The 13,612-nt window shown below is 37.8% G+C and overlaps 2 protein-coding genes across 2 annotated transcripts in view; one reads left to right on the top strand and one right to left on the bottom strand.

The window, feature by feature from the left end:
- Positions 1-5,851: 5,851 nt before the first annotated feature.
- Positions 5,852-11,300, bottom strand: lsn (vacuolar-sorting protein SNF8). Its single transcript, XM_089250901.1, has 2 exons — positions 11,225-11,300; positions 5,852-8,854 (listed from the first exon to the last, which is right to left on the bottom strand). The coding sequence occupies exon 2, from the start codon at positions 8,829-8,831 to the stop codon at positions 8,088-8,090; it is 744 nt and encodes a 247-aa protein (XP_089107027.1). The 5' UTR covers positions 8,832-8,854; positions 11,225-11,300; the 3' UTR covers positions 5,852-8,087.
- Positions 11,301-11,528: 228 nt separating this feature from the next.
- The window catches only part of LOC149068694 (valine--tRNA ligase-like), a 41,169-nt gene continuing 39,085 nt past the window's right edge, over positions 11,529-13,612 (top strand). Inside the window, exon 1 of the mRNA XM_089250689.1 lies at positions 11,529-11,761. Within this exon, the coding sequence (XP_089106815.1) occupies positions 11,597-11,761 (165 nt within the window). The 5' untranslated portion in view covers positions 11,529-11,596. The remainder of the gene's footprint in view (positions 11,762-13,612) is intronic.

Raw genomic sequence — 13,612 nt, 5'->3', positions numbered from 1 at the left:
AAATTCGTTTAGGGCTGCGTTCATCAACTCATTACCATATTAGACATTACAAGGGTGATGCTCCCGAAAAAATTCGGTTGAAAAACACTAAATTATTCGCAGGGCCAAGATTGGAAGAGAAAAATTAAAGAGCGAACAGAAAAGACCTCGCTCTCAATAACCCTACATGTCACTGTCCATCTGAGGCCTTCAGTCTTTTTTTTGTTTTCGCTTATCCGACCGCCTCTTTTATTTCAACGTAACAGCGAGAGCATAAAAGGTTCTTGAATTTCACCCATTTCCAAGTAGAACACCACCATCATGAAAGACTGGGGAAAGGGATCAAATAATGCTAGGGTGAACTTGTATTCATTTTTATTTATGGCCACTATCATGACAGGATGAAATAAATTGGATTTTTTCTTACCCGTCTCCTTTACAGATTTTCGCGATGAAGTGTGTTTACAAGCCGTTTTTTTAATATGATAAAAAGTGAGAAGAGTTGACCGAAAACTCATCTAGAGCAGTGTTTCATGACCTTTCTTTTGGCCCATGGCCCCCTTTGCACCATATTTTCCTTTCGTCCTTCCCCCCCCCCCTCCCACCCAGGAGCAAGACCCTTTCCACTTATTGAATTGAGTTCAGTAAAAACTAAATTCCCATAATGAACAGAAATTATATAAATAAGTTCGATCTGGAAAGCTGGGTCAGGTGCGGAAAGGGGAATGTGATCATCCCTCCCAACAGCCGAACTGAATATAAAAAATTTTTGTCTCGTAAAGTATGAGGCGATCCAAATTAACCTACATAATAAATAACCCCTCCCAATATATCACCCTGGATTCGTGCCTATCCTCAGCTAGAATTCAGTGAGCTTCCTTCTTGTGGGGGTTCCATGCAGGACCGTCTCACCATCAGGGGGGGGGGGGGCAGGGGCGTCGGAACTGTTTCGAACCTGTGGGTGCCCGTCTTGAGATTCATATAGGAAATTTCGATTTTTGAATCAATTCTGTGGGTGCTCGAACCCGCTCTACAAACTTCCGTGGGTGCTCGAGCACCCACAGCACCCCCGGCTCCGACGCCACTGGGGGGGGGGGGGGGTCATCGGGCAAACTGATGTTCTGAGGGTCCCATACTTAGCTGGGAGTATCAGTTTCTATAGATTATAGTTCTATACTTACTCGACAAGATCATTACACGCGACCTCATCATGTACGTCTTTTATGGGCATAAGGCCCCCCGGAGCATGCCTTGATGGGCCATGAATTAAGATGGTCCTCGTTTTAATGGGCAGCTCTGTTGAATTCTGATTGTAGTCATATTTTTGTCCACCCCATACTTAACTTCATACACCTATTTCTTCACAGATCTCTGTGGCCCCCATAACCACATTTACAGCTCCCCTTTTATCTGATTTTCACCCGCGTGCCCACCTTATAATATCCCAGGGCAACAAGGGGGCCATATGGTCCTAGGTTGAGAACCACTGATCTAGAGTAGGGGTGGAGAATAGCTGGCCCGAGAGGTGATTTTGTGCGGCCTGCGACGAGGTGAAAAATTACTGTGTATTAAATTTATTTTTTTAATCATTTTATTTAGGCCATCACCTTCCAGAGCAGACCAGGGGTTAATAGAATAGTTACATTTATTATTTCTAGTGACGATAGTAATTGATTTTTGTGAATTTTCCGTCTCAAATTTTTATTTCGATAATGTTTTATGTTTATTCGAGAGACCTTATTCGGTAGAACATAGAGAGAATTTCAAAAGATTTTTTTTTCTTCAAATTTTCAATTCTTTGTACTAACCACTTGCCAGATGGGTTTCTAATTTTTTCTGCACAAAAAATGCCAGGTTTTTTCATTCTATTCATATGTCTATGACTATGAATAATAGACAATTATAGAAAATCCTACTTAATTTTTTATTTTAAAACTTTATAAAATTTTGATTTATTTATCTTTTTTTTTAAATTAATTTTTTTTTTTGGAAAAGTTGTTTGAATATGTTTTTGCATGTAATATAAATAATTTAGTTTTTAGATAGATTATGTGTAACACTGAACTACATTATGTATCTATGTGTAATTAGATTACAAGATTATATATCTAGATATCAGGCACGACATTTAGAGGGTCGGGGTGGGAGGGAGTGATTGCCCACCCCCGCTTTTAGGAAATACACAATATCGGTTGATATAATTTTAAATTTTTATTTTGTGGACAGATTTGTTTCGAGTCAGTTTTCTACGTGCGCCTAAATAAATTAATTTCGTTCCTAGCGTCATCTATCTTTGACACTGAATATTACCATCTAATTTTGACCGAAAACATTTTGGTCATATTTTCCCACTCTACCGTTTTTTTTTATATCTGAGAAATCAATTTTTCAATACTTCATAGAGTAATTGATAATTTTGATAAGTCGCGCCCACTTACGAAATAATCGTACACACTGAAATACCTGAACCATTCAAATAACGTTAAAAAACTTTATATATGTCCATTGTAATGCATTTCTAGTGTTTATTATGCTTCGAATGAAGAAACAGGGCTGGACAAATGGCCCAACATGCCCAGGGCATGTAAAAATTTTGACCGGGCATACATTTCTTTCGGTCGCTCGTTCGAGATCAATTTTCCACATACTGTATATTCCCAATCTCTAACACTGATATTTTCGGAATGACGAGAAGCGCACTGCTTTCTACTTGGATTATCTTCAGAGGCGGATTTAATGGCGCACGCACAGGGCCCCAAAAAATCCAAACTTCACACTTTTTCTAATTTAAGGGGACCCAATATTTTCTTTTGCGCCCGGGGCCTCGACCGACTTTAATCCGTCACTGATTTTTATAAAAGACTTCTCATCGCTTGTTTTTCGGCGTCATTGTATACAGTGCATCCCTCTTATATTTTCAGGGTTCCGAATTTCCCATTAGAAACATTTCCCACTTACGTTTTTTCATGGTTTTTTGAAAAAACATTTTAAGCCGGACCGACTGCGTTATTTGTCTCGAGATTATCTTTCGGCTCGTCATAATGAACTTAATGATTCCGAATTGTAAATTTTTTGTACCATTTTCATCGGCGTGGACTCTATACTATTTTCCTACATACTGTATTTTCTATACTTTTTCCTATTTCCGAGCCAATTTTTACAATCTATTATTGAAACAATAGATTCAATGAGCGCAGTCAGGTTTCAGACAGGACCCTTAATGTTGTAGGTTTTAGTTACTTTTCCCTTAATTATAAATGCCCCTTTTTTAATGCCTATTTTTTAAGGCATTTTAACCATTTTCAGTGCTTAAACTTCCGGGATCTAGTAATTAGCCATGTTCTCATCATGTTGCCTTTTCATACACACGTATTACTCTTAAAGTTTGTTATGGATATTTTTAGTCCATATCTTTCCACCACCTCGTTGGGAAAGTTGCCTTTTTGTGATTTGTATTTGTAGCTGAATGTATATTTGTAATATTCACTCCCCCTCGTAATGTTCACAGTGACAAAACTTTTTCCGAAGAGGATGCCAACTCACAGTGACACTTCGAAATTACAACCGATTATATATAGGCTATGCAGACCCCAATAATTCCAAAGAGCAAAAATGTGTCACATGGGATGGTCGGGTTCATATTGGCCATTGAACAAGAGTTCCACACCCAGACACAATTTTTTTTGTGTGTGTCGAAAACAGAGAAGCAGTCATCTCTAAATTAGAGGTAGACTAACACTCTCAAATCAAAACACCGATATTATATTTCAAGAAGGTAACTCACATAATAAGAATACATGTATCGCAAATCTGGTCCCGTGTAATAACATGGACATAAGGGGGGTACCAAGTAAGGGTGCTTGTGCGCATCCTTTCACATCTACATGTCGTCTGCTTGATTCCTGTGAAGCTAGTCCCTTTTATCTTGGTATCATCACGGGTTTACCCATGATAGTCAATACCAAAGCTGCATTAAGAGTCTTTCTGCATTAAGAGTCTTTCAAGCGGCTTTGGTCAATACTATCTACACTAATCGCTTTTAGCACGATTTTCATCCCAGTAATAAAACTCCTCTTGAAGTCTACCGGTGCGTGAATCAATTCAGTGAGCATCTATTCCACCGGTGCGGCTTCACTGGTTGCCGAATCAGGAGTAAGGGACAAAAATAATTGCGGAAAACATGTTTTGTCTGTATAAACTATTGATGTAATTGAATGGACTGATTTGCAAAAGAAACAGTATACATTAGGGTGGATTGAAAAATCGAAATGTGGATAAAAGAATCGGCTTGGGGTGCAAAAGTTGTCTTTTAAGCATGCTAGCATAAATGCAAAATTTTTTCAACTTCAATTAATTTCTTTCAGTGCCCCAAGACACTTAAATTTTTGCCAAAAATTGATTTTTATCCAAATTTTGAATAAAAAATAAACAAATGAGTTAAATAATCGATTTCACAAGGAAAATAGTATAGGCAGAGAATGAAAAACCATATTTTATCATAAAAATTAGAACTTTGCCAGGTTTCAATTTATACAAAAATTTATACGTTTTTAAGACAAATAAAATTTAACTGGTCGAATGGTAGACGCGTTTCGGCTATACAATGGAAAGGTGTCATCCGGACCTCGTGGTCAGAATTCACACAAATGAGTCTTGGAGGGGTGATGTTTACGTCTGGTCGTCCGGAGAGTTCTCCTTTGTATTTCCTGCGTCCGAGTGGCCTTTGGATGCGAATCGGGGCGCCAAATGTTGCAAAGTGTTGAAAATTCTGTCTCGACTGAGGCTAATAAAGCCTGTCCAAGCTGACGAAATAGGTGGCGTATTCCTTCCATTATTAACGAGGAAATCCTGGCATGTTCTGATGAAGTATCCCTCGAGCAAATTTAGCTCGGAATTGTGTTGATTTCTTAAAAACAGACTCTTTGTGTGAATTCTGACCACGAGATCCCGATGACGGCTCTCCATTGTAGAGCCGAAACGCGTCGACCATTCGACCAATTAAATTTTATTTGTCTTAAAAATATGCCAATTTTTGTATAAAAAAAATCATTTATTGTTTATTATCAAATGTATAAAACTATTTAGTATAGTAAAAGTTGGAAGCCATGGTAAAAGTTAAAAGGAATGGTGAAGATATTCATGTCATACCTGAATACTCTGCAAAATTTATAAACATTTTTCATTAATTTACAATTTTTTAAACATTTTCATAAAAGTATGAATTTTTAACTATTTTTGGGGCACTTGGCCACCACAAGATATGAGTAGATTTGAATAAAAAAATTATGCAACATCTATATATCCAAGACACAACTTTCCCACACCATAAGTAATTTCGAAAAAAATTCTTTTTTTATAAATTTTCATCAAAATGTCAATTTTTAACTATTTTTGGGGCGCTTAGGGCACCAGAAGATACGAATGGATTTCAATAAAAAAATTAAGTAAACTAATACATCCAAGACAACTTTCCAACCCCAAGCCAAAAGTAATTTTGAAAAAAAAATGCCCCTATACTTTTCGATTCACCCTAGTACACATAGTACCATTGATGTACAGCATGAAAATGAACCTATACATGGTAGTATGAAACTGGTTTTTTCGGCCCAATAGCCTTCCTATTTAGCCCACCAGTAAAGAGAAAAAAGTTTACTCATGGGATATGACATAATGTTTTTCTTGAATGTCATTATGACACCCGCCACACGGTCGAATGCCCTTTCGTCAAAGTGGTCCACAAGAATTTTGAATTTCTTATAGAATGGTATGCAAAGCTCTGACCCTTTTGGTACTTGGATTTAAAAAAAAAAACCATGTGGAAAACAAGACAATTCACTATAGCCAAGCAAATCATTAGACACGTATCACCATAGCATATTTCAAGGTATTCATTTCAAAACAAGCAATACAGATTACAGAAATGATTCCGTTATTTTGAATACAACCAAAAACCATAAAAATTTAGACATTGATTCGTCTCATAAAGAAAAAATATTTTCAGCTTTCAAAGATGAGCCCATTAATGTCATTTGCTGCTCATCCACCACACTTTCAAAGGTTATTAAAATGTTAACATCAGTCAATCAATATTGCATAAGAAATACTGAAGGTGAAGAAAACACCCATGATAAAATTTTTGGAAAAAAAAACCCTCAAGGTTTTGTACAACTCCAGCTGAACCTCATTAAGACAAAGTTAAAAAAACACTGACATTATTTATTAAGCATCGACAAAACTTTGTGTTTTTCAAAAACAGCGATTTGATACTAATAATAACCTAAAACAGAATATGTGTAGTTTAAGGGTCTTCAAACTTTTGCATGTGAGGGCATAATAAATAAATTCGCCACACTTCCGTCAAATAAATAGGGTACAGTATCTTTAAACAGAAGGGGGGGAGGGGGGTTCGGGACCCAACCTTTCACTGATGATCAAGCAATTAGGAAAATAGGGGAGGATATGGTTACGTTTGTGAATTTATTTCACAAAAAAACCACTGAATGAATGAACGCCAGCGGCTCTGCCACTGGACTTATCCCGTTGCCGAGATCTCTTCCAGCCCAGCTTCGCGGCAGAATCTGGAACAAAGTGAGAGCACCTAACACTCTGAGTGTGTAGCTAGTGTTGTGCTTGATATTTCAGTGCTGCCATCTATACTTCCAATTGTGAGTGAAGTGTAATGATTGCATATTTGTTACGTTGTAGGCCTGTTCTTCTCTGTGGCGAGACTTTTTAACGGGCAGATAGGCTCGCATTTGCACCTTGAAGTAGGAAACCACAGAAAACTAACTTCAGCCGACCACCACTGTGGCGCCGGTGGGGTTCGAACCCGGATCCTCGTGGTGCAAGTCTGTCACTATGACCACTCGACCACCACAGCAACAAACAAAAAAAAAAACCACTGAATAATACTAATTAAAATTATCAAGCAATTATTTATTAATTTGAGAAATTTAGAGCTCGCTCACACATACTCCGAGGATTTTGAACAATAACACCCAGGATGAATCAGACTGATGCTAAGAAAAAAACATAGATTTTAGTAATTCCTCAGCTTTGCATCAAGGTTTAACCACCTGACCAATACTGCCAAAAAAAAAATTCTGATGCGCTCATGAAACAACTAAAAAAGTTACTCAAATGTTCTGTGACCAATTACAAAGCCATCAAGTGGCCAGTTTTCACAAAAAGGTTGGGCATTCTAGATCCAAAACAACTGCCGTACCCCCTACACTACTATACATTTCACTATGCATGCACCTCTGTACACATTTCTTTGCGGAATTTCTAGCGCCACCCTGCAGTAAAATAATGACTGCGAAACAGAAAATAAAGATGATTTATATAAAGTTCAAGAGCATTGTCAGTTTATTATGGATCAAAAACAAGAAGACAACCTCATTGGCCATTAAGAAGTAACATAACAGATTTGTTTTCACCTTCTTTGATTTGTTTCTAAGGAAAAAAAAATTGAAGAGAAGAATCGGGTATCTGTCATATGAGGCGAAATTGCCATTTTGCCTTTAACACAGGGCATGACAAACCGAGAAAAAAATCCAGGCACCAACCAAATATTTTAGGAGGCATTCATATTTCTTTTGCCTGAGCTAACAAACATACATACAAAATTTTAAGGTGCCAATATTGATTTTTTTTAGTCAGCACAGTAACCTGGTGCCTGAGATTTACAAGCCCTGTTTTAATGCAGGGCTTAACAAATCCAAGAAATGCTTAGGTGCCAGCTAAAATTCTTAGGAGCCAGGCATGGTTCTTTTGGCCAAAAAAAAACCATTAAATAATTTTTTTTAACTTTTCTGGGACTTGATTATTCCTTTCCCGCGTTGAAAGACGTAATGTGATGAGATCAAATTTTGTGCCATCTTTTTTTATGCTCTAATTCAGCAATCACTTACAGAAAATTTTATACACCGATTTTTTGATCGCCATGGCGCCTGGGATTTGTCAAGCCCTGCTTTCACGAGTATTAGCTTTTGAATGTTTGTATTGCCCAAAGATATTACTATTTTTCAAAATTAATCTGTTGAAAATATTTAATACATATTTTGCCAGTACGTCTTAATGATGTTCGCTAGTTTGAGATAGATTGATCAACCTTGATATTTTTGTAAACCAGGGAACCAAAAAGAAGTTTCTTTAGAAGACTGTTCATCCACCCAAACCAATCCCTCTCTGACTAGATCCTGTACAGCCTTTTCAGCACGAGTTTCGTTCCAACCATATGCTTTAACAAGTCCCCCAATGGTCACGAAACCAACTTCACCACCATTCTGGATCACTTTAGTATGATCCACATTCAATTCAGCTGGTACAGACTGGACAATAAACTGATTTCCACTGGATATGACACGGAAACCTTCTCCCAGAACTTTTAATTTATCAATAGCTCTCAACATGTCATCGAAACTTATGTCTTCTTGGCGAACAGCGGTTCGTCTCGACTTGGTAACCTCTTTCCTGAGGTCTTCAAGGCTCATGATACCACCGTTGCGATGTCTCAATGCCAAACACACTTCAACAATTTGAACACCAAGTTCATAATAGAAGTTCCCTACTCCCAGCATGTCCGCCCAGAATCCTTTACTCGAAGCCAATGGATCGACTCCGACTGCGGCACACATCTCTTGGAACTGTTGTCGAAACTCTGGTTTTTTACGGATGTCTTTCTTATATTTTGTAGCAAATTCCTCGAGATTGTCTCGGAACATCCCCATTTGCTTGGTCATTTGCTGAAGTTGGTCCTCTGCAAGTTCCGATCCTTTATCTTTGAATCTTGCTTGAGCGAGTTGATGCTTTTGAATGGCGCCAACACCTCCTCCTACACGTCTCCTCATTATCACAAGTTTTTGAAAGGTTCCTATGTACGAAAAATTCATAATTTTAGTATGATCCACCAACAATCCTATAAGTAGGAGGAACAATACTCATGATTTAGTGATATTTTAATATACAGTAAAACAGCCAATGTGAAATGGACCTACCTAGGAAAACCCAAAACTCAGATTATTCAGACCTTACTGAATTTTGGGATTAGACTTAATAAATTAAATCATAAATGGCAGAAATCACACTGATGTAAAAAAATAAGTTATTTTTAATTACTGTGTCATTATCTCATTTTGATTTGTGCAATAAAACCATTAAATGAATATCGTATAAAGTTACAGTACATGAAATACTGTAACATATTTAGCCAACAGTTTGCAGTATTTCAAAGATTACACACAGTACTTTGAAAAATAGTCTTTCAATGTCTTCTGTCAATGAGAGCTCTTAAATAATTCGGGGAACATTGCTTACGAGCATTAGGCTTATGATGTTTGCCTTGTCACACAAAAATGCTCTAAACTTATTTTTCTAATCGACCTCCTTCTCAGAAAAAAATATATTCCTATCGCCCTTTAATCTTTCCCTTGGTTGAGATAACCCATAAAAATTCATTTTGTATCTGCAGCTTCTAGCATTCCCTTGATCTGTTCCATCGCCCTACTATCCCTTTAAAGGGTGATATCACACATTTTTGGAATTACTACTACACCAGACACCGACTCTCGCCATATTGCAATTGACCACCATTAATGAATTGGGTTGGAAATGAAGGCACCATCTATCTATCGTTGCCTTAAGCTTTTTCAGGGAAAAATCTTATCTACATTCTTCCCCAGGTAGAAATTTAAAAAAAATTACATAGAATGGTGACCCACTCTATTGTGACTCTTGCTGTATAGATTGGACTTCCCAAAACTGAGAATCACTGTTAGTGGAACCTCATGTAAACTGAATTTTAAGAGCCAGTGTGTGTGTGTGGAACTTGACTCCAATTTAATTTGCTGTATACTAATGAACAACTACTTTTTAGCGAACAAATATATCAGTCTAATACACTCATGTGCAAAATTAGTGTACATGTGCTATGGGCGGAGCTGTGACCATGGAAGGGATGATAAGGGCACGAGGCGTTTGCAACAATTCATGTGCTCGTACTCCTCTATACAGCACATTCCCTATGTTTCTCGCAAGAGTTTGGTATATTTTATAAGCTATCAGATAAAATGATTAGCCACAAACGTATGAATGATGGAATGCGATGGAGAATCATTGGTAGATTGGAGGAAGGGCAATCACAAGCACAGTTGGCTATAGAGCTGGATGTTACGCCCAATGTCATCTGCAATTTGTGGAAAGTTTCAGGACACTGGATCTATATCGAGAAGGCCTGTACAACATTGTCGAAGAGCCTTGATACCAATGAGGACTGTTATTTGGCACTTTCATCTTATATCTCACCATCCCGGAACTGAAAACTGTGTTGCTGCAGGAGTGGGACTGATTGTCACAGGGACTCCTCAACTGCGTCGTATCCAGTATGCTGTCGAGCTGTGTGACCTGTCTAACTGTAAGACAGGATCATACTCCATATTAGACTCATTTTTGGTTCGATCTTGCAACATGGATTTTGGACATTCCTGCAATGGAATGTCCAAATAGCTTTACTAACAATCATGCGTGCACACTATGAATTTTGTATGGTACATCTCTTTCTTTGTTATATCTGTGTATTCGTATCAAATTTCATTAAAATCTGTCCACTAGTTTTTCCGAAATTCGACATAATATGCTAATTCTCTAAATTTTGCACGTGAGTGTCAAAAGGTACCACAGTATATTATAAAATATTCTGATGACGGAAACTTCTCTTATGTGACACTTGAATTGTGGATAAGTGGCAGCAGGAAGTAATCACAGAATAGCGGTACAAATAGTGATCCGTGTATTTTCCTAACCAACATCATTCTTCCCCAAAACTTGATTTAGTGATATATATTCAACCAACGCTGCACTCGAATCATGCCTCAACTGTCAGCCCCACCTACAGGGTCCCAGCCCTGGGGCCGTGAAAAGTCTGGTCTGGGGGTCATCAAAGGTCCCTCCCCACATCTTGGATCCGGGCCCTTCGAGAGGGTTACCCTCCCGGGGGGCCAAGTACAATTATGAATTTCATTTCGCACAAGAATTTATCTATACAGGGGCTCGTAAAATGTTTGACAGAGGCTCGCCAATGATCCCACCCCTATTGGTTCCGGATCCAAGATGTGGATGCCATAACTCGAATATATTCTGTTTGTCAAAATAACTATTGCATTTCAAATACTTATAATGATTACAACAATTACTTTATGGTGTTATAATACTAATATTACAAACATATTCAACTATAAACTTTTACTTTTCCGTATTAACGATGAATGCTGTCAACGGTAGGCGACAAAGCCCAAATCTTCAGTGGAAGTAAACATAGACGGCTTTGACCTCAACAATTTTCTAACCTTCATATTTTTTGAAAATAAGTTGCTTGTTCATTTTCAAGTAATAAATAAACTAAATACCAAGTGCAATCAAAATGCCGTAGTAACTTGCCTTTTTATATGATTTGATTATGAATCAGACTAATGATAGACTTATTAATTCTTTTTTTTTGAAGAAGGAAACAACTCTTCACTCAACATAAGAAGACTGCAATGTTTGTTTTTGTTTACATTCACTCAAGATGGAGATCTCTGTTCATGTGTCTTGACGAACTTCCCCTCATTTTAGAGAAATGTTTCATGTCACTCGATGTTGGCCAACTTGTACGAGATTCAAGTTTTTTATTCAGCATTCCTCGACACATATCAGTGGTCTTTTAAAGACTAATGTCTTGGTCAATAATGAATTTCCCAGCAGAACTATTTATACAAATCTACTTTGTGGACAAAAGCACATTGTAATTACATTTGTTTTTATGATTTGTTAATGTAAATACAGTTTAACATGAAGCGATTACATTTTAGTGTAAAGAGTTCAATTTCTTACTTTCACATGTTTTAATATTATTGTGTGATGCCGGAGAATTCAAATTCTTATTTCTGATTATTCCTATGTCTAATAAGCAGGCGCAGTTCGAGGGCGATGTGTTGAATTGATTCGTTGGATCATCCCCTATTTTACATTCCCTTTTTTCATATTATTCGGCTTTTGGGAGGGACGATTGCCTTCATCCCATGAATCCTCTCCTGAGCTAGGAGTCTTTGGCTGTGAGGCAGATATATTCAACTTCGGATAGAGTAGAGGCAGATATATTCAGTTGCTAAGAGAATAGAGTCCGACTCCTTCAGCTGTAAAGGCTGCCTCTTCTTCAATGAAGCATATCTCCAGCAGCAAATGAAGCCAAGGCATCTTCAGCTACTTCACCAAACACCAACTCTGGCCATATCGCTATACTGCAATTCATTGCCATTAATGAGATGGGTTGGAAATGAATGCACTATAGATCCGTGGTCGCCTCAAGCTCAGTAGGGAAAATATCTATATCCTCCCTCTGGCTTGAACATGGGACCCTTGACATTGCCGTCATACCTTCATGGTGGTAGACGAGCATCTTACCATCACGTTACTTGGGCAGATCTTCAGCTGTGAATGAAACAGGTATATATCGTCAGCTGTGAATGAAACAGGTATATATCGTCAGCTGTGAATGAAGCCTTTTTGTAATCCTAATGAGTGCACTGAACCAGGGTTTGACAAATCCCAAGCACCAGGTTGCCATTGCAACTAAAAATTTTATATTTGCACCTAAAATTTTTTGTGATTATTAGCTTGGGCAAAAGAAACATTCTTGAACCTAGATTTTTCTCAATTTGTTAAGTCTTGTGCTAAACCATTATACTGTAAAAGCAATAGTTAGGTCTGACTGTCCATTCTGTGGTCCAGTTCACTGTATATATGCTGTAAGGCTGTGGTTCTCAAACTTTTGTCTTCTACAGCTCTTTTGCCCTAGTGGGCACATATCCAAAGCTCTCCAGAATTGTCTAGCAAAGAACTGATTCATGGTATTGAGTAGCCACACATTAATAAGGACAGCTTCTTGTGACACCCCTGACAATGGTTGAGGACACCCCAATAATGTTAATAAGCCAGTAGATTTGTTTTTGCCGTCTTCTTGATGTTCTAGTCTAACTGTCTTGCCCATGAATTCCCTAAATTTGCCACACATCCAAACCTATTAGTTTGGTTTAAAATTTGTGTATCACCACTTATAAATATGTATCTGAATGCAATATTTGGCTGAAGTTAGATACTGTATGGTTACCATAGTGAATGTGAGGTGGCCTCTCATTTAAGAAGTTTCTCTGCAAAGAGCGATCAGACTAACAACATTTAAATTCAATTCATACATTGGATTTTAATATTGTTAGTCTATATATAATAGTACCCAGAGTGGTGCAGTGGTGAGAGGCTTGTCTACCTCCATGAATATTACAGTCAGGCCTGCAGGTTTGATCCTGGGTAAGAACATAAATAAGTTCTTTACCCTAATGAGCCAGAGGCACGGATAGATGTCCCCTTCATGTCTAGCCCAACTCGTTCGTCAGTGAATTTGCTGTATGGTGACATGACCGCAGTTGGCGTGTGGTAAAGTAGTAGTCTGCACTTAATCTTACCAGTTTTATTTCCAATTCACTGCAGACATATGAGAAATAAACTTGCTTATATGTGCCACTTCTAGACTTGGAAGACAGATGGCAGCACTTGTTGTGCACATCTCAAAAGCAATTATTTTTATGTTTATTACACA

The sequence above is a fragment of the Pholcus phalangioides genome, unplaced genomic scaffold, assembly GCF_987345545.1.
Source record: "Pholcus phalangioides strain wild (caught in Gottingen) unplaced genomic scaffold, Ppha-v1.0 ptg000024l_1, whole genome shotgun sequence".
NCBI lineage: Eukaryota > Metazoa > Arthropoda > Arachnida > Araneae > Pholcidae > Pholcus > Pholcus phalangioides.
Note: the sequence above shows the minus strand (reverse complement) of the source record. Positions and strands in the feature narration are given on the sequence as shown.

What these genes read in the sequence shown, in the direction of transcription:
- lsn (XM_089250901.1), bottom strand. Translation starts at nt 8,831, where the DNA reads ATGAGGAGACGTGTAGGAGGAGGTGTTGGCGCCATTCAAAAGCATCAA.